The 19,813-nt window shown below is 53.9% G+C and overlaps 3 protein-coding genes across 5 annotated transcripts; 2 read left to right on the top strand and 1 right to left on the bottom strand.

Moving 5' to 3' along the window:
- Window positions 967-5,445, top strand: SCRN2 (secernin 2). Its single transcript, XM_003131533.4, has 8 exons — window positions 967-1,095; window positions 1,479-1,652; window positions 1,955-2,136; window positions 3,275-3,474; window positions 4,157-4,372; window positions 4,495-4,660; window positions 4,754-4,934; window positions 5,134-5,445. Exons 1-8 carry the CDS (start codon window positions 1,054-1,056, stop codon window positions 5,290-5,292), a joined length of 1,320 nt encoding a protein of 439 aa, XP_003131581.1. The 5' UTR covers window positions 967-1,053; the 3' UTR covers window positions 5,293-5,445.
- Window positions 6,467-12,948, bottom strand: LRRC46 (leucine rich repeat containing 46). 2 transcript variants are annotated; one of them, XM_005653947.3, is made up of 9 exons: window positions 12,842-12,948; window positions 12,599-12,697; window positions 12,405-12,510; window positions 10,306-10,414; window positions 8,399-8,445; window positions 8,002-8,111; window positions 7,732-7,801; window positions 7,264-7,412; window positions 6,467-6,968 (listed from the first exon to the last, which is right to left on the bottom strand). In XM_005653947.3, the coding sequence occupies exons 2-9, from the start codon at window positions 12,606-12,608 to the stop codon at window positions 6,598-6,600; spliced, it is 972 nt and encodes a 323-aa protein (XP_005654004.2). In that variant the 5' UTR covers window positions 12,609-12,697; window positions 12,842-12,948; the 3' UTR covers window positions 6,467-6,597. The 2 variants fall into 2 exon arrangements, with proteins under 2 accessions (XP_005654004.2, XP_003131580.2); XM_003131532.4 differs by having other exon boundaries at window positions 12,599-12,943.
- MRPL10 (mitochondrial ribosomal protein L10) lies at window positions 13,044-19,646 on the top strand. 2 transcript variants are annotated; one of them, XM_005653946.3, is made up of 6 exons: window positions 13,072-13,148; window positions 13,448-13,555; window positions 15,342-15,511; window positions 16,522-16,686; window positions 16,934-17,078; window positions 18,667-19,646. In XM_005653946.3, the coding sequence occupies exons 2-6, from the start codon at window positions 13,519-13,521 to the stop codon at window positions 18,921-18,923; spliced, it is 774 nt and encodes a 257-aa protein (XP_005654003.1). In that variant the 5' UTR covers window positions 13,072-13,148; window positions 13,448-13,518; the 3' UTR covers window positions 18,924-19,646. The 2 variants fall into 2 exon arrangements, with proteins under 2 accessions (XP_003131579.1, XP_005654003.1); XM_003131531.4 differs by lacking the exon at window positions 13,448-13,555 and having other exon boundaries at window positions 13,044-13,148.

Genomic DNA, 19,813 nt, shown 5'->3' with positions numbered 1-19,813 from the left:
CTCCACACAAATATATGTGCCCTCTTGGCCGGACTTCTCCTTTGCTGTTTCAGTTTCACTAGATGTAAAGGCATCAAATCTTTAGACTAGAAATTTCCAAATTTCCTTTTATTGTTTTTTATTTTTTAATTTTTAAATTTTTTTTTTTGGCTTTTTAGAGCCACACGTGTGGCATATGCAGGTGCCCAGGCTAGGGGATGAATCCGAGCTGTAGTTGCTGGCCTACACCACAGCCACAGCAAGGCGTGATCTGAACCACCGTCTGCGACCTATGCCACAGCTCATGGCAACTCCAAATCCTTAACGCACTGAGCAAGGCCAGGGATCGAACAGCCTCATGGATGCTAGTCAGTTTCACTTCCACTGAGCCATGAAGGAAATGCCCAAATTTCCTTTTAAAGCTAACTTCCAATGGTTTGTTTGAGCACTCGGAGGCAGAACTGGCCTTTTGGGGGTCAGAAGGATTTTCTGCACTTGTGCTTTTTAAAAAATGCATTATTCTTAAATTATTCTAACACCTCTTGGCCTGGGACCACTCTTATAGATCTTATTTCCAAGGGGTTGGGAGTGGGAGGTGGGTGATGGCGGGGAGTAGGAGGAACAGGGGAGGAGGGTTGAGGCGGGGGTGGGGGCAACCACCTGGAATTGTGCTTTTGGAATTCAAACCAAGATGCAAATAGCTGAGGTTTCTCCTTCATCTCCAGATGGCCCAGCAGTCCCTGGTCTCTAACAAATCAGCCAGGTTTTTCCTTCTTCCCTTTTCATGTGGTTACCTTGCCACCCCCACCTCCCGCTCCCGGCAGGACCCCATTGGAAGAGCTCGCAGCTTCGTTGTGGCTTTTATCCGGCCTGGAAGTGACGCTCGGATAGCGCAGGTAGGCGGCCTGCAACACTTGGAGGGTCGCCTCGCTCCAAAAAGCGGTGCTGGCGCGCACCCTGGTGGAAAACGGAGGAACTGCAGATCCGTTTCCGGCTCCGCCCCCAGGTCCAAAGCCTTCCAGGTCACCTAGGAGCCTCCGCCCCTTGGGACCGACCTGACTCGAAGCCGAGGCAATGGCTCTCAGGACTAAGCTGGAGATCTTGGAGGGAGAGAGGGTGAGGGGCGTACAGTACTGGAGCAGCGAGAAAGGGTGGACAGAAGAGGGGCGTGGGACTCTTGGAGGGGGGTGGGTAGCGCGGAAAAAGCTCCCGCGACAGTCTCAAAGGGCCAAGACCCCCGTCTTGGCAGGGCCTTTGGGGCGTGCGGTCGGCGCATGTCTGAGAACTCCCGATCCTGAAGCTTGGGGAGAGAGTGGGTGTCTCTGTTAGCGCACGCTTGAGCATCTAGTGTGCGTGCGGTGCTGAGCGTCCAGAATCCTACGGCGGTGTCTTCCCTGAGTGTCTGCTCAAGTTGGGAGAGGGGCTTCTAGGACTGCGCCCCGGCCAGGACGGTGGAGAGGTGGCTTGAGAGGGACATACTCATCCCCACCTCCCCCCAGATGGCATCGTGGAGCCCTGACACCCCATGTTCCTGCGACTGCTTTGTCTCAGTGCCCCCAGCCTCAGCCATTCCCGCCGTGATCTTTGCCAAGAACTCGGACCGACCCCGGGATGAGGTGCAGGAAGTGGTGTTTGTCCCAGCAGGCACTCACGCCCCTGGAAGCCGGCTCCAGGTGGGTTAGGCCTTATAGGATGCTGGGTGCTCTGGCAGAACTAGGCATTCTTCTAAGACCTTCCTTCTCTGCTCCCCACTCCTGGAAAGCTGCCAGATGTGGTGAAAGAAGCATGAGCTTTGAGTCTAGCAATTGGGAACTAACCTATAATTTAGCCTCTGGATCTCAGTTTGCTCATCTGGAAAACGGGAATAATAAGTGCTTCCTCAAAGGGCTGTGGAAAGTGATGCGCACCAGGTCCCCACTTCGTAGGTACTCCCCCTTTCTGAGTGGACCCTCTCTCTCTCCTCCCTTATCTCCAGTGCACCTACATCGAGGTGGAACAGGTGCCAAAGACCCATGCTGTGATCCTGAGCCGCCCTTCTTGGCTGTGGGGGGCTGAGATGGGCGCCAATGAGCATGGTGTCTGCATTGGCAACGAGGCGGTGTGGACCAAGGAGCCAGTTGGCGAGGGGGAAGCCCTGCTGGGCATGGATCTGCTCAGGTGTGGACCCTGCCTTCCCTCGTCCCCTCCGTACACCAGTAATTTGGGGCTAAGACCTGACCCGGGCCATCTTCCCAAGTCTGGTTCATAGGCGCTGCCCACTTTGGGCCTACTTTATCATCTCCAGGGAGGCTGTCCCTGCCCCTCCTCTCTCCTGGCCCCATGTCCACAGTCTGGAAGGAGGTCCCAAATGTGGCCATCTTTGGATCTCTCCTGGCCCAGAAATAGGGCAGTGGTTTAAACTTTTTTTTTTTTTTTTTTTTTAGGGCCATGCCCTGGGCATATGGAAGGTCCCAGGCTAAGGGTCGAATTGGAGCTGTAGCTGCTGGCCTACACCACGGCCACAGTAAAGTAGGATCCAAGCCACATCTGTGACCTGCACCACAGCTCACAGCAACACTGGATCCCCGACCCACTGAGCAAGGCCTGGGATCAAAACCGCCTCTTCCTGGATACTAGCTGGATTTGCTTCCGCTGAGCCACAGCGGGAATCCCCCCACCACATTTTTTATTAGAGTTGATTTACAGTGTTCTGTAAATTTTTTTCAATAGGAGTAAATTTTTTCAAATGAAACTTCATGTAGAAGTTTGATTTTTTTTTTTTTTGGTGTTTCTTGGGCCGCTCCCGCGGCATGTGGAGGTTCCCAGGCTAGGGGTCTAATCAGAGCTGTAGCTGCCGGCCTATGCCAGAGCCACAGCCACGCAGGATCCGAGCCGCGTCTGCAACCTACACCACAGCTCACGGCAACGCCAGATCCTTAACCCACTGAGCAAGGCCAGGGACCGAACCCGCAACCTCATGGTTCCTAGTCGGATTCGTTAACCACTGTGCCACGACGGGAACTCCAGAAGTTTGATTTTTAAAACCAATAAAGGAGAGCCACTTTGACTGAAGAAGCTGGAGGGCTCAGGGCATGTCTTTTTCCAAGAATATGTTTCAGTCCTGTTTGTGACTCCTTTGGTGCGTAGCTTGAAAACCACGGGCCCACATGTGCTTCATACAACCAGTGTTGGCCGATTTTCTCTGTGACTGGGCCCTGTCACCAAACCTCACTGGGCCCCTTCTATCCACTGAAGCTCTGCCACTAGCCATTGATACCCCATCACCCTTCTGTCACCTGGACTCTCTTTGTGCCAGGCTGGCTTTGGAACGGGGCAGCTCAGCCCAGGAGGCCCTGCACGTGATCACAGGCTTGCTGGAGCGCTACGGGCAGGGGGGCAGCTGCCGGGAGGACCCCACGCCCTTCTGCTACCATAACACCTTTCTGCTGGCCGACCGGACTGAGGCCTGGGTGCTGGAGACGGCGGGGAGGCTATGGGCGGCGCAGAGGATCCAGGGTGAGGGGCCTGGCCCTGGGGCCTGCCTCCCAGAGGGGTTCCCCTTTTGGGTGGGAAGGGTGATGAGGGAAGGGAAGGCCCCATTCAGGTGCAAATCTCTTGGGTGGGTGAGGCATCCAGGGAGATGGGAAATGAGTCCGTTCAGGACCCATCCTCCCTCTTCACTTGGTGGAGTCCTCTTGTGCTCCAGCCTGCCGCTTCCTCTGGGGAGCCTTCCTGGATTTCCTGGTAGTCCCATTTCTCCCGGGTGCCTCTTCCTGATGACAGCACATTCGTTTCTGTGATGGGTTTGTCCATGAGGGTTGTCTGTTCTTTTCTTTCTTTTTTCTTTTTTGTCTTTTTGCCTTTTCTAGGGCCGCTTCCACGGCATATAGAGGTTCCCAGGCTAGGGGTCAAATCGGAGCTGTAGCCACCTGCCTACACCACAGCCACAGCAACGCGGGATCCGAGCCGCGTCTGCAACCTACACCATAGATCACGACAACGCCGGATCCTTCACCCACTGAGCGAGACCAGGGATCGAACCCACAACCTCATTGTTCCTAGTCGGATTCGTTAACCACTGGGCCACAATGGGAACTCCTGCCTGTTCTTTTTACCACTGTGTTCTCAGCACCTCGCTGAGTGCCTGGTGCAGAACAGAGATTTAACTGGAAAGGAGCGACCCCCATTTCTTCCACAGCGGGGGCCCGCAACATCTCCAACCAGCTGAGCATCGGCACCGACCTCTCGGCAGAACACCCCAAGCTGCGGCCCCACGCCCGGGCCCAGGGCTGGTGGGATGGGCAGGGCGCCTTTGACTTTGCCCAGGCCTTCTCCCTGACCCAGCAGCCTGTGCGCATGGAGGCAGCCAAGGCCCGCTTCCAGGCGGGGCGGTTGCTGCTGCAGCAGAAGCAAGGTCAGTGAGTGGATGGGGTGAGGGCCGGCCTCTCCCCACTCCCGCTCCCACAGGGGGCTTAGTCTGAGGCCCGAGGGCCCCCACTCCACCCTGGGAACCCCTCACCGTGCTCTCCTGGGCAGGGGCCATCACGGCAGAGGTGATGATGGGCATCCTCAGGGACAAGGCGAGTGGCATCTGTATGGACTCCGGAGGCTTCCGCACCACGGCCAGCATGGTGTCCCTCCTGCCCCGGGATCCCACCCAGCCCTGTGTCCACTTCCTCACCGCCACACCAGACCCAGCCCGGTGAGAAGGAGGGGGAGGGCTGGGCAGAGCGGGCCAGGCACCTGAGAGGGGAGGGTGGGACCGCCCTCGAGTGTTCCATCCCTGTCCCCTTAGGTCAGTGTTCAAACCTTTCATCTTCGGCGTGGGGGCGGCCCAGGCCCCCCTGGTGCTGTCCCCCACGTTTGGCGCACAGGACCCTGTTCAGACCCTGCCCCGATTCCAGACTCGGGTGGATCGCCGGCACACCCTCTACTGCAGACACCAGGTGGCGCTGGGGCTGATGGAGAGCGAGCAGGTAACCCCCAGGGAATGGGGGCTCCCCTCCCCTACGCCAATCAGATTCTGGGAAGGTGAGCAGACCCGGGAGCTGGGGAGAGGGGCGTCTCCCCTCAGAGTCAGCTGTTCCTGCTTATGTGAGATGGCAGCCACCCCGCTCCCCTTAATCTGGGGGGGAAGCTTGTCTCCAGGACTCATTGCTACCTTTCCCTGGGCAGGATCGGGGCCAGCAGCTCAGGCAGAAGCAGCAGGATCTGGAGCAGGAAGGCCTGGAGGCTGTGCGGGGGCTGCTGGCTGGGGAGTGGGCCCCACGCCCCCAGGAGCTGGGCGGCCTCTTCCAGGCCTTTGTGGAGAAGGAGAGCCAAGCCTATGCCTGAGCCAGGCTCCTCCCGGCCTGGGGCAGGGTGCAGCGGCCTGGGCTTGACACAGGTCCCCTGGGGCAGTGGGACAGAGCAATCCCTTCACCCCCTCAGCCTTGTTCTGAGTGGCCAGGCTGGCCTTTGCCATAATAAATGTGTTTTATTTCCTCGTTTGGTGTCCGTGCTCAGCGGGGGTGGGAGAGCCAGCAGAGGGCAAAGGGCAGCCCTGAGATGGCTGCCAGGCCTCCAGAGGCCTTGCTAGGCAACACGATCTCCTGACTTGCTGATGGTCGGAGGACGTTGTGGAGAGGCCTGTGAGGAGAAAAGGTGGCCCCAAGGTGTGTGAGTGTGTGAACACGGAAGAGCATGCCTGGGACAGCAGGTGGCTGCTGTGCAGGGAGAATTAGAACTTCAAGGTTTTGTTCCTGGGCTTGAACCTTGGAAGGGCATCCCCTAGGAGCAGCGGTGAGATGTGCCCGCTGTGAGATGGCATCCTCCTGGAGGGATGCCCGCCTCCTGCCCCCTTAGGAGCCAGGGGGCCAAGTGGGGGCCTGAGATGGGGTGGCCAGGTCTTTGGGGAGTTCCTAAGAGATCTTATTCTTTTTAATTTTATTTTTTGTTTTTTTGTATTTTCTAGGGCCACCCCCACGGCATATGGAAGTTCCCAGGCTAGGGGTTCAATCGGAGCTGTAGCTGCCAGCCTACGCCACAGCCACAGCAACGTGGGATCCAAGCCACGTCTGCAACCTACACCATAGCTCATGGCAACGCCTGATCCTTAATCCACCGAGCAAGGCCAGGGATCGAACCCGCGTCCTCATGGTTCCTAGTTGGATTCGTGAATCACTGAGCCATGATGGGAATTCCAAGAGGTCCTGTTGTTTAGAATCAAGCTTTGGGAAGTTCCCATTGTGGCTCAGTGGCAACAACCTGACTAGCTAGCATCCATGAGGACACAGGTTTGATCCCTGACCCTGCTCAGTGGGTTAAGGATCTGGCGTTGCCATGAGCTGTGGTGTAGGCCGGCAGCCACAGCTCCGCTTCAAACCCTAGCCTGGGAACCTCCATTTGCTGTGGTGTGGCCCTAAAAAGACCATAAAAAAAGAATCAAGCTCTGTATTCCTGCCACTGTTTCTGGGTGCCTTTACCGACAGCTTCCCCCAAGAGGCCCCCGAGTGACAGAGAAGACGTACACAGGGCCTGGAGGTACTTTATTGGGGATAGGACTCCTGCCACAGGTGAGGCTTCTGAGGAGGAGAGGAGGCCCACCCACCCCTCGTTCCTCCTTGTTCTGGGACTTTGCTGATGGTGAAGGGCCCAGCTTCACTTCTTGATTCTTTTGGTCACAGCTTTGGTGGTGCGGGGGGCACCAGGCAGAAAGGCCTTGGAGGTTGTGGATGCTATGGCCCCTGTGGCCCCCTTCCCAGTGCTTTGCTGGCTCCTGAAGGCCAGAGGGCATGGTTTCTTGGTGGGGGAGGAGGCTTGTGGCGAGGAGGCGGGCTCAGGGGATGTCACCTTCCCTTGACTGGGAGGGACGGAAGGGCTGCTGTCCCCAGCCATGGGCGCCCCTGGCAGCAGGGGGAGGGCGGTAAGGGCGGGCTTCGTCTCCACCCTCAGCAGGTGCTCCAGCAGGGCTGCCTGCTGCCTGCGCTCCTGGTGCCTGCTCATCTCCTGGTCCAGCTCCTTGAGGAAGCCTGTGAGGGGCCAGGAGCAGGGGTCATGGATGGAGCCTCGGGCTTCGCAGCCAGAGGGCCCCTGGGCTGAGGGGAAGGTCTCTGGTGGACCCCTCGAAGCAAACTCTCCCCTACCATCCCCTGTGGGGAGGGGCCTGAGGCGGGGCGGGGTGGGTGAGTTGCAGGCACACCCAGATTCCTCCTGGCCCTGGAGCCACCTGCGCCCCTGACACCACTGCCATCTTAGCTTCACCAGGATCTCACGGGGCAGGGGATGCGCTCTGGGGAGGCTGCAAGCCTTGGAAAACAGGGTCACCTCGCTCTGAACAGAATGGGCCTTTCAGCTCCGGGAACTCCTTGTCCTCATCGCTCGAGGCTTCATCCTCCTCGTCCGAGGTCCAGCGCTCTGACACAGGCTGCCCATCCAGGTCCAGGAGCAGTGGCAGGGCTTCTGTCACCAGCTTCCTGCAGGGCAGAAAGAGCAGAGGTTACCCAGGCAGGCACCCCCCTGGGGGCGGAGCCTGGGAGGATGCGTAGACACGGCAACCCCGCTGGGAGGGGTGGTGTTCTCCAGAGGGAAGATGGGTCTGTCCTGGGGTCAGGCCGACCAGCGAGCTGAGGGCCGGCTCCAGGTGGAGGTGTGGGGGTGGGAGGACAAAAGGGGGCCGACCTGAGCTGGGAGAAGGGGGAGAGGAGGAAGGGCCAGGGATGGTGCCCCCAGGTTTGTGGGCCGAGAGGGAGCTCAGCCGTCACCTCTTTCTTCCCACTTTCAATGCCTCCTCACCGGTAGCCCTCCTGGTTGGTGCAGCTGTTTCCAGTCAGATTGAGGATGAGAAGGCTCTCGGGGAATTCATCTGCAGCCAGCCAAGAGCGGGGAATGAGCTCCTGGCACCCACCTTCCAGTCCAAAGCCACTGCCTCTTTGCACCCCCACTCCCACCTCAGCCCGCCTGCAGATGTATCCCTAATGCAAACGCAGAGCGACGGGGGCAGAGGAGAGTGAGTCTGGGAGGGCCCCACCCAGATTTACTCCCAAGAGCCAAGGGCCTTCCTACCTAGCTTCAGTATTTCTATCAGGTTCTCAGAAAGGTCCAGGAACTGGAGGTATGGGAGGTCTCGCAGGTTTTCCACCTGCCTGATTCGGTTTCCTGCCAGAGACAGGAAGCTGTATGGGAAGGGAGGGGGAGAGACAGCTGAATCACAGGGCGGCAGGAAGAAGGAAAGGGGGCGCCAGGGGCCCAGACCCCCTGGCTGGGCAGCTGGATGATGAGTGGGGATACACGGCCTTCTGGGGTGTGGGAAGCAGAGCTGGGCTTTCGGGGTCCCTGGCTGACCAGCAGCCAGGTTTGGGGAGGTCCGAGCCAGTCCTCTGGGGGTATTACCAGGTCTCCTCCCCTTCACCCTCCTTCTTCTCCCTGGCCCCCACCCTGCCTGAGCCCTGGCCCCACATACCGCAAGGAGGGGACGCAGGCCAGGTTCTCAATTCGCTGGATCTTATTCTGCAGGAAGAAACCAAGGTGGAGGAAATCAAGCTGAGGTCAGTTGGGGGCAGGGGGGGTTTGAAGGGCACAAAGCCCAAGCCCGCGTCTATTTTGAGGCTGGAGATCTGGCACCTTAGGAAGGATCACCCCACTCCTTGAACTGGTTGTCAACCTGCGCATGAGTTGCTTTCTGCAGGGGGATGGTTGAGGGTGTAAACTTACAGCTGGCTACCTTGACTTTTTTTTTTTTTTTTTTTTTCTTTTTAGGGCTGCACCTGCAGCATATGGAGGTTCCCGGCTAGGGGTCAAATCAGAGCTACAGCTGCCAGCCACAGCCACAGCCACATGGGATCCGAGCCACATCTGCGACCTACACCACAGCTCACGGCAATGCCAGATCCTTAACCCACTGGGCGAGGCCAGGGATCAAACCTGCATCCTCATGGATACTAGTCGGGTTCATTACTGCTGAGCCATGAGGGGTACTCCTGGCTACCTGATTTAAGTGTACCTGTTCACCTCGCAACCGAAGAGTGACCTGGACATTGGAGAAGGAAACCAAGGGGCCACAGGAAAAAGGAAAGGGCCTTGTGGTGGACTGCACACATAGCGGGAACAATGAACATACACCGCTTTGATCTGTAAAGTTTCCGTGGGGAAAGGTTAAGGGATCTGGGTATATTCCACCTGGGAGAGGCTGGAGATCAACCACCCCCACTGGCAAACCAACCGTCTTCAAAGGTTTGAAGGATACAGAGGAATCTCATGGTTCTCTCTTCCTTTTCTTCAAAACAGGAAATGGACTTGAGCTATATAACATGAGAGATTTAGGGTAGATACCAAGAAGGACTTCTAGAATAAGAGCATTGGGAATTTCCATCGTCAGCGGTTAACGATTCCCCACTAGCATCCATGAGGATGCAGGTTTGACCCCTGGCCTCCCTCAGTGGGTTAAGGATCCGACATTGCTGTGAGCTGTGGTGTAGGTTGCAGATGAGGCTCAGATCCCAACATTAAGGTTAAGGGTTAAGGAGCTGGCATTGCTGTGGCTATGGCGTAGGCCAGCGACTACAGCTCCAATTAGACCCCTAGTCTGGGAACCTCCATATGCCGAGGATGCAGCCCTAAAAAGACCAAAAAAAAAAAAAAAAAAGGAACAAGAGAAGTGTCTGACCAAAAAAACCAGTGATTCAAAAGCATGGTCAGAACCTCTCTTGAAGGAGTTCCCTTTGTGGCTCAGCGTTAATGAACCTGACTAGTATCCATGAGGATTTCAGTTTGATCCCTGGACTCGCTCAGTGGGTTAAGGATCCAGCGTTGCTGTGAATTGTGGTGTAGGTCACAAATGCAGCTCCTGCATTGCTGTGGCTGTGGTGTAGGCCAGCAGCTGTAGCTTCAATTCATCCCCCAGTCTAGGAACTTCCATATGGCACAGATGCAGCCCTAAAAAGACAAAAAAAAAAAAAAGAGAGAGAGAGAAAGAAAGAAAGAAACTCTCTTGGGTAGATTGATCTTTCCTTTTCTTTCTTTTTTTAAATATCAAGCATGAAGTGTCTATTACCCTAGGGACATCGCACAGAATATTCTAGTTCTACTCTGTGCCTTTTCTTTTCTTTTCAAATATAGACAAAAACATAGACAATTATATCACCTATACCATTGTTTGTGATTTTGTTTTCTTTTGCATTATAGATTGGTCTTTCAATTCAAGAGAATTCCTGAATCTTCTGGAAACAGTTTCAATGACGGTCTGCTGGCCTGAACACCAGGAAATGGGCAAGATGACCTGGTTGGCTCCTTTCGGATTAGACAGACATGGTGCACAAGGGACAGAGTCCCCTTCACAGGAAGGAGGAAGGGCAGGAGGTGGGACGTTACCCCTTGCAGATAGAGGCTGTGAAGATTCTGGAGGCCCTCTAGGTTCCTGATGGTGGTAATTCCCTCTCGGTCCAGGCGGACAGTCTGCAGTTCAGCAAGTGTGTGGAACCTGGGCAAAGAGGCAGCAGGGTGGTGTGACAGAGTGGCAATTCTGTGCTCTCTTAGCAGGGAGATGGAGGGGTCGGTGACTGAAGGAGGGGCAGATGGCTCAGTGATTCTGATCAGGTGTCAGGAATCTTGACTCTTAGGGGGGCATCTAGATCATGAAACTCGGTTGATTTGGAGACCTGGGTCTCTGTCAGTAGCACTGGGAAGATAGGAGTGAAAGGGGAGTAAGGGTCCTTGGGCCAGGAAATAGTGATGGCAGCTTATGATTTATGGAGAGACACAGAGGCAGAGGAAGCCTTCCTCCAGCTAGCTTGGGTTGGGGAAGCAGGGGCTGGGAGAGGGGACAATCTCTGCAGAGATCCTTTCTCATCTCCCTTCTTGAGTGGTCCAGGGAGGGGAAAAAAAATCACTTGGTCCATCTACCCTTTCATTAATTCCACAATGTTTACTGAGTGCTCACTAAAGACAAATGAGAGAGTCCCTGCCCATGAGTACTAGGGAAGCTGGCCAGACATCTATGATAAGTGGATGGCAGAGGCAGTGCAAAGGATGAAGGGGGTTCAGAGGATTTTTTTTTGGTCCTTTTTTTTTTTTTTTTTTTTTTTTGCCATTTCTTGGGCCGCTCCCGCAGCATATGGAGGTTCCCAGGTTAGGGGTCGAATCGGAGCTGTAGCCATGGGCCTAAGCCAGAGTCACAGCAATGCGGGATCCGAGCCTACACCACAGCTCACGGCAACGCTGGATCCTTAACCCACTGAGCAAGGCCAGGGATCGAACCCGAAACCTCATGGTTCCTAGTCGGATTCGTTAACCACTGAGCCACCAAGAGGATGCTTTTTGAAGGAGGTGACATATGAGGAGGAGTTAGCCAGGAAGGTGAGGAGGGAAGAGGAGAAGGCATTTCAAGCAGAAGGAACAGTATGTGCAACTCCAGCCCTTCTTGAACTTCAGTGTGCCTGCGAATCCCTTAGGGCACGGGGCGGAAGGGGGGTGTCTGTTAAAATGCAGATTCTGATTCAGTGGTTGGTCTGGGGAGTCTTCATTTCTAACATGCTCCTAGGTAGCGCTATTGCCCATCTCTACCCCCACCACTCTGAGTACGAAGGTGCTAAGGTATGAGAACATGGGGTCTTCGAGGAATCACACTCTTGTGGAGAGTGGCAAAATATAACGTTGAAAAGCAGTGGAGTCAATTCATGCTAAGACGTTTGGATTTGAGGAGTTCCTGCTGTGGTGCAGCAGCTTAAGGATCCAGTGTGCTCTGCAGCAGCTCAGGTAGCTGCTGAGGTGAAGTTTTGATCCTCTGTCTGGCACAATGGGCTAAGGATCTGTCGTTGCTGCAGTTGTGGCTGGGATTTGATCCATGGCACTGGGAACTTCCATATGCTGAGGGTGTGGTGGAAAGAAAAAAATAGATGTTTGGATTTTATTCTGGAGATACTAGGGAGCCAAGGAAGGTTCTATCACGGAGTGCCTCATCAGATATGTCATTTAAAAGGATCACTTTGGCAACAGTATGGGGTGCTTAGACTAGGGGTAGAGAGACTAATTAGGAGTGATGACTTATTTAAAACCCGTATCTAAAGCAATTGAGTGGGCATGGTAAACAAGAAAGAGAATGATTTTTTAAAATTTATTTTATTTTTTTCTAAAATTAAAGTATAACTGATTTACAATGTTGTGCCAATTTCTGCTGCACGGCGAAGGGACCCAGTCATGTGTACATATACATTCCTTTCCTTATATTATTTTCCATCATGTTCTGTCCCAAGGGACTGGATACGGTTCCCTGTGCTGTACAGCAGGGCCTTATTGCTTATCCAGAAAGAGAACGATTTTTAAGGAGGGAGAATCAACTGGACATTGCCACTGACCGAACGCGTGTAGTAAGTAAAGACAGGGACTAAGCTGATAAATGAGTGGAGCTCATGGGACGAGTCATCTTGTGTGTTTCAAACTTCCAGCACCCCTTTCCTTCCCCATGCACTCACATCTTTTCTGACAGATCCTCATCCTCAGGGAAGGTCAAGTTCCGCTTAGTGATAAGGGCTTCAGTAATGCACACACCACTTTCCTCTGGACTCTGGGCAAGCTTAGCTGTGAAAAGATGCATCCAACTGTAACATTTCCTTATTCTTGGAGGCCTGATTCTACCGTTACACACCCCACCGACCTCCCTACTCACCTCCAGGCATGATCTAAAAGCTGTTGGCCTGGGGCGGAACTGGAACCAAAAGGAGCAGAGCAGCTGGGACGGCTCCTGGGAATGGCGGAACCCAGGAAGCTATGAGGAGAGAGAAGCTCAGAGAATTGGAGGACCAAGGAAAAGGGTTAATTCAGGGCAAACTGTTGGGGTGGGGTAGAAAAGGGAAGTAAATCGAAGTGGAGGGTCAGGAGTGTGAGGGGTGTAAAAAGGGCCTCTGCTGACCGCCAACAGGGGACTTGTAGGTAGATGGTAGAGTGTACAAATGGAGAAAACAGTTCCAGGAGTGTAGCGTCGTTGCTAGGAGACTGGACGCCAGGTGGGCCCTCGGAGAGGGCGGGCTCTCAGATGCCAGGCTCGGCGCATGCGGATTGCTACCCCGACCGGCGGCTCCGCCCTCCGCTTCCGGCCTAGAACTACCCACAATCCTTAGCTCCTTCCGTCTCGTTCGGCTCCCCGCCGTTCGTTCTTCCGGCGGCAATGGCTGCGGTTGTGGCTGGGATGCTACGAGGGGGTCTCCTGCCCCAGGCGGGTAAGGAGCGGCCCAGGTCCTCGCTGCACGTTCTGGCCGATGCTCTCTACTCGTCTCCCTCCTCTATTACTGATCCCCTCCCGAAATTTCTGACCCCAGGCAGCTCTCGATGGCCCCTTGACCTCCGCTAGATCGCCGGTTCCCTTCCCTCACCTAATTTTCTGTGACCCCAGACTGTAGTCATAATGGCAACACAGCCAAAACTTCCGCAACAACCAAAGTATTTATTCTTTACTCCCCAGTCCCCCTGTCTTGTTTGGAGTTTTTCTAACCCACCACCCAGCTCTTTGTGTTTCCAGAGATTCCTCTGCTTGGACCACTCCCCGCCCCGACCTTGGTGCTGTGCCCCCTCCTTAAAGTCTCAGCCTAAATGTCATCTCAGGCCTTCCGTCGCCATCCTCCTCAAGGCAGCTTTCCCCTGTTAAATCTGTATCTCGCACCCTGTTTATTGACCTCTTTGCCCCATCACACTCTGTAATTTTGCGTTTATTTGTTGTTTCCTCTTTTAGACTTTGAACTCTATAAGGGCAGAACCATGTTCATTGAGCATAGCCAGCAGGTGGCATGGTGCCTGACGTTAGCAGGCATGCTGTGGATATTTGTTTAATGAATGATTTTGAGCGTGTAATATAGGCCAGGCACTACGATAAATATTTTGCATGTATTATTTCATTTAAACCTTAAAGCATCCTATGAAGAAGACATTCCCCCCCCCACTTTACAGCTGAAGAAACTCAAATTTAGACCAATTGAGTGACTGGTCAAGGTCACAGCTAGTAAGTGGCGGAAGAGAGATTAAATTTGGGTTCCATCTCAACAAAACTGGAAAAAAAATTTGAAAAATCTGATTCCATCTGCTCTAAAGCTTGTGCTATTGGTGGTTAGGTTTTGTGGCCGCTGTTAAGAAAACCTCTACTTCAGCAAATGTCCATGCTCTGTGACTGTCAGAGCCACCTTCTGGCTGAATCTTCCTCTGAGATCCCACCCATCCCAACCTTGGGAAGGTGGGAAGTGGGAAGCCCTAGCCTGGGTCCTTTTGTTGAGGATGAAGGGGTTCCTTTGGCTTAGGGCTTTCAGGTGGCTCCCCTGTCTTCTGAGGGGTGCTGCTGTCCAGCAGTGCTTATAAACAGGAAGCATAGAGAGGAGAGAGACTTGTTTGGGGGAGCTGTGAGGACAGTATAAGTTTTCTGTCTTGCTTCAAATCATGGGTTCTCCAAGCAGTGCTTCGAGCAGTGGGTCTCAAACTTTAGCCAACATCGGCATCACCTGGAGGACTTGTTAAATTGTTTTCCTGGCTCCACTCCAGAGCTACTGATTCAGCAGATCTAGCACAGGGCCTGAGAACTTGTATTTTCTAACAAGTTCTTGGATGATCCTGGTGTTGGTTTAGGGAGGTGGTGGTGCACATTTTGAGAACCATTAGCTTCAGGGGTTGGCAAATTACGGCAGGGCTGGACACCATCTTTTATGCATGTAGTCATATTGGAACACAGCTACATCTGTTTATTTACATATTGTGTATGGCTGGCTACTTCCATGATACAGAGTTGAGTAGTAGTGACAGGCCATGTGACTCTCAAACTTAATTTTTTTTTTTTTTTTTTTTTTTTAAGGGCTACACCTGCAGCATATGGAAGTTCCCAGGCTGGGGGTTGAATTGGAGCTGTCGCTGCCAGCCTATGCCACAGCCACAGCAGTGCGGGATCCAAGCCATGTCTTTGACTTACACCGCAGCTCAGAGCAGCGCTGGATCCTTAACCCACTGAGCGAGGCCAAAGATCAAACCCACATCCTCATGGATACTAGTCAGATTTGTTACCGCTAAGCCACAATGGGAACTCCTCAAACTTAAAAATTTTATTGTTGGGTCACTTAAGAAAAAGTTTGCTCAACTCTCTCCTTTTTAAATCATGTTCAGGATACTTTCTCCTCTATTCTCATTTTTTTTCCCCATCTCTGCATAAAGAAGTGGTGGAGAAATGGCAGCTTCTGAGGTTCAGGCACCTGAGCTAAGGTCACCCATTAAAGAGAAGAGAAAGACTGGGAGTTCAGGACTTCTAGTAGATAGTTCCTTGTCCAACTCAGTGCTCAGCTCTGGTTGTCTCTGCCTAGAGGGTGGGCTTTTTCTCCACCCGGGCCAGACTAAGGCCTCCAAGAGGCTGCATCTCACCACAAGACCATCTCTCTCCCCAGGTCGGCTGCCCACCTTCCAGACTGTCCGGTATGGCTCTAAGGCTGTTACCCGCCACCGTCGCGTGATGCACTTTGAGCGGCAGAAGCTGATGGCTGTGACAGAGTATATCCCCCCCAAACCTACTATCAACCCAAGATGCCTCCCGCCCCCTCCCACCCCTCCGCAAGAGGTAAGGAGGGGACTGGCCCTGAGCCTGGTGGTTGGATGGTGGTTAAAGTGATCTTGTCTCTGTGGCCATCATGAAATAGCACTTGAGCACAGGGTCATCCACGTCATTCCTTCCCCACTTTGACCCTCTGGTCCAGAGTCTATAATCTTTTTTAGGGCCGTACCTGCGGCATGTGGCAGTTCCCAGGCTAGGGGTAGAATCAGAGCTGTAGCTGCCAGCCTACACCACAGCCACAGCAACGAAGGATCCCAGCTACATCTGCGACCTACACCACAGCTCTCGGCCACGCTAGATCCTTAACCCACTGAGCGAGGCCCAGGATAGAACTTGGATCCTCATGGATCCTAGTCAGGTTCGTTTCTGACGGGAACTCCTGGTCCAGAGACTTTAAAATGAAATCTGCACGTGAGTAGGGTTAGGGGAGAGCACTGCTTCCATCTTGAAGCTTTCGTGTTCTCTTAGAGGAACAATATGTGTTTGGTTTTGGTTTTTTTTGTCCTTGAAAAAGAACGGAAAGACCAGTGGAGAACTGGTAACTTTTGGTGGTTCTCAGGTCCACAAGTTCTCGACTTGGAGAAACACTGTCTTGAGAAAATGAAGTCTTGTCCTGTGAAAATGCTTCCGTGTTGAATTAAACTGTGAAAGCATCATCTTGTGTTTATAATTGGTCAAATAATCCAACATGGGTTCAGTGTGGGAGGGATAATGAAAGTAATTTTGACAACGTTCTTATCAAAATAATGTCAGCCAAGTCAGACTGCTGTCCAGTTCAAGGGGCCTGAGCACCCTCAGGTGTGAAAGACACGGCCCTAAAGCCTGCGATTATCGGATGGAAATGAAAGGACAGAGTGGGAGGTGGAACGTGTCTCTGAGGGTCAGGGGCCGGCTCTCCCGCCTGCACACCCATCTTGCCCACGCTGGGCATCGCCAGAAGCCCGTCCCTGAGGGAGTAAGGGGTGCGAGGGGGAGGGGCAGCTTACGTGCCCTTGGTCCTCCCTCCCTGACTTCAGGAGACAGGCCTCGTCCGGCTCCTCCGTCGGGAGATAGCAGCCGTTTTCCGAGACAACCGGATGATAGCAGTCTGCCAGCATGTGGCTCTGAGTGCGGAGGACAAGCTGCTCCTGCGGCACCAGCTGCGGAAGCACAAGATCCTGATGAAGATCTTCCCCAACCAGGTAGGGAACAAGCCGGCCCGGGGCTGCCGGGGTTGCCGTATCTCCTGCCCGCTTGGATCCCGGCCTCTCTCCGAAGATACGGGGCTTCCGACTGCTTCCCTCCACGGCAACCCTCTAGTCTGGTGCCTGGGCTTTGGGGGGTAGAGGAGACTCTCGGCTTGCACCCTCAGCCTGGTGTGGCCTGTGACCCGGGTGAGTGACTTCCTTCTGCTTGTCCCCAATAAGCCCTTCTTTCCTGCCATTCCAGGTCCTAAAGCCCTTCCTGGAAGAGTCCAAGTACCAGAACCTGCTGCCCCTCTTTGTGGGGCACAACCTGCTGCTGGTCAGTGAAGAGCCCAAGGTCAAAGAGATGGTGCGAATCCTGAAGGGCATTCCTTTCCTGCCACTGCTGGGTGAGTGAGCGCCCCTGCCCGCTGGTGGTGGGGGAGAGGGGGAGAGGGTGCTCCACAGCCCGGTTCCACCTTCGAGGCTTCTGTGGGTAAAGGGTGGACGTCCTTGGAGGGGACATCCTCTCACGGATGGCCTGAGTCAGTAGCGCCATTTGTTGAGGGCTGCCTGCCTGTGTCACCCCAGGGAGGAGGAGTTCAGACACCCTGAGCTTAGTAAGGGGGTAGTGTGTGCTGAAACGCACACAGACAAAGATACTTAAAACAAATAGCTCAGGGAGTTCCCGTTGTGGCTTAGCAGTAACGAACCTGACTAGTATCCACGAGGATGTGGGCTCCATCCCTGGCCTCGCTTGTGGGTTAAGGATCCAGCGTTGTGGTGAGCTGAGGCGTAGGTCGCAGATGCAGCTCAGATCTGGCGCTGCTGTGGCTGTGGTGTAGGCCAGCGGCTACAGCTCTGATTTGAACCCTAGCTTGGGAACTTCCATATGCCGGGAGTGCAACCCTGAAAAGAAGAAGAAAAAAAAAATAGCTCAAGTGAAGGGTGCTAAGGGACAGTGAGCAATCCAGACTCCCCAGATGCTGAGATGGAGGTGCTTCTTTTAAAGAATACTGATTTCACAGGTTTCTTTTTTTTTTTTTTTTTTTTTTGTCTTTGTTGTTGTTGTTGTTGTTGTTGTTGCTATTTCTTGGGCCGCTCCGGTGGCATATGGAGGTTCCCAGGCTAGGGGTCCAATCGGAGCTGTAGCCACCGGCCTACGCCAGAGCCACAGCAACGCGGGATCCGAGCCGCGTCTGCAACCTACACCACAGCTCACGGCAACACCAGATCGTTAACCCACTGAGCAAGGGCAGGGACCGAACCCGCAACCTCATGGTTCCTAGTCGGATTCGTTAACCACTGCGCCATGACGGGAACTCCTGATTTCACAGGTTTCTGTTGGTTGTGGGGAGGCAGGAATTCATGTTTATAATACAGATGAACACTCCCTTATGCAGACTCCATGATTTTTCAAGGAAGTTTAGGAAACAGCGACTTTGTGGGGGTTGGGTCAGTAGATGTATTGTGTAAGGGTTTTCTAGGGAAGAGTTAGGAAGGAGGGGAGGGGATCCTTCCAGAAACAGTGGGAGTGGCTGGGGTGCAAGTAGGAACGATTTGAGGGAAAGCGAGAGGTGGAGAAGGGCAGTGGAGAGCAAATTCCTAGGATTGCGAGAGGTGTGAGAAGGGCAATGGAGAGCAAATTCCTAGGGTTGGGGCATTCTTTTTATTTATTTGTTTGTTTGTTTGTTTATTTATTTATTTGTTATTTTTGCCTTTTAGGGCCGTACCCTTGGCTTATGGAGGCTCCTGGGCTAGAGGTCAAATCGGAGTTGTAGCCATAGCAACGCAGGATCCGAGCTGCGTCTGCGACCTACACCACAGCCTATGGCAACACTGGATCCTTAACCCACTGAGCAAGGCCGGGGATCGAACCTGCGTCCTCACGGATGCTAGTCAGATTCATTTCCACTGAGCCACAACAGGACCTCCGGGCCATTGTTTTTAAAGAAGAAAGGCATTTGTGGGAGCCTCACTGATCCTGTGTTCTTGCAGGTGGCTGCATTGATGACACCATCCTCAGCAGGCAGGGCTTCATCAACTACTCCAAGCTTCCCAGCCTGGCCCTGGTGCAGGGGGAGCTGGTAGGAGGGCTCACCTTCCTCACAGCCCAGACCTACTCCATGCTGCAGCACCAGCCCCGCCAGCTCACTGCCCTGCTGGATCAGTACGTCAAACAGCAGCAGGAGGGGCACCCTGCCGTGCCAGCCAGTGGGCAGCCGGAGCCTCCTGACCCTGTTCCGGACCCGTAGCCAGCCTCTTGTACCCAGCCTGGCCATAAATACACTCTGCCCCTGTTGGCTGTGCCCCCCTGTGTTGGAGATGTGGGGAACTGAGGGAGGGGAGTGGCTTTTGTTACCTGGCTTTCGCTGACAGCAACCACTGCCAGTACAGGGCCGCCTGGAGATGCAGAGGGATTCCGCTTCAGAACAGAGGCTCCTCAGCAGCATCTGTGTCCCTAGTTTTCCCCAAATTGGGGCCTGATAGGAGCGGTCTCTTTCCGCTCTCCAGGTCCAAGATGGAGAAGCTGAATGGCTGAGGATATTGCCCTTGGCCTCTTTGTTCACTGTCCCTTGTCGCAGGCGTCTCCCAGCCCACCTCCTCAAGGTTCCAGTGTGCCAGAATAGCTCACCTGAGTAATTCATTGTGCCGAGAACGGCATCTGTTGACAAGCCTACTGTGCCAGGCTCCATGTGAACCACTTTACACGTGCTAGGTCCTTGATGTCTCTCATGTTAGTCCCATTTCACAGAGAGGAAGACTAAGGGGAGAAGTTAAATAGCCTACTCAAGGTCACGCTGTTAGGAGGAGGCAGCACAGGGACTGAACCAGGCTCTCAGCCCTGGATTTCTGCTCGAGAGCTTTCTCATTAGGTGTGCTTGGATGTTAATTTTCCAAACGTAAATTTGGAGTGTGCCATGTTGTGGAAACGTTGGGAGCACTGCCTTACGATAAAGTGAAATGCTTTTTACTCATTGTGTTTTGCTGTTTACAAGCTTACCTTCCCTGTGGACTTAATCCCAAGGCCATCTGTGACTCACTTCCCTCCCTAGAAAATCCTTCCTCTTCCCACGTCCAAGCCTGTTACCTCTCTGTACCTGCATTTCTTCCACGTTTGATCTTTTGAAGGCAGCTGCCCGCT

This window comes from Sus scrofa, chromosome 12 (genome assembly GCF_000003025.6).
Source record: "Sus scrofa isolate TJ Tabasco breed Duroc chromosome 12, Sscrofa11.1, whole genome shotgun sequence".
NCBI classification, from domain to species: domain Eukaryota; kingdom Metazoa; phylum Chordata; class Mammalia; order Artiodactyla; family Suidae; genus Sus; species Sus scrofa.
The sequence above is the reverse complement of the archived record's forward strand: the minus strand, read 5'-3'. Positions and strand labels throughout refer to the sequence as shown.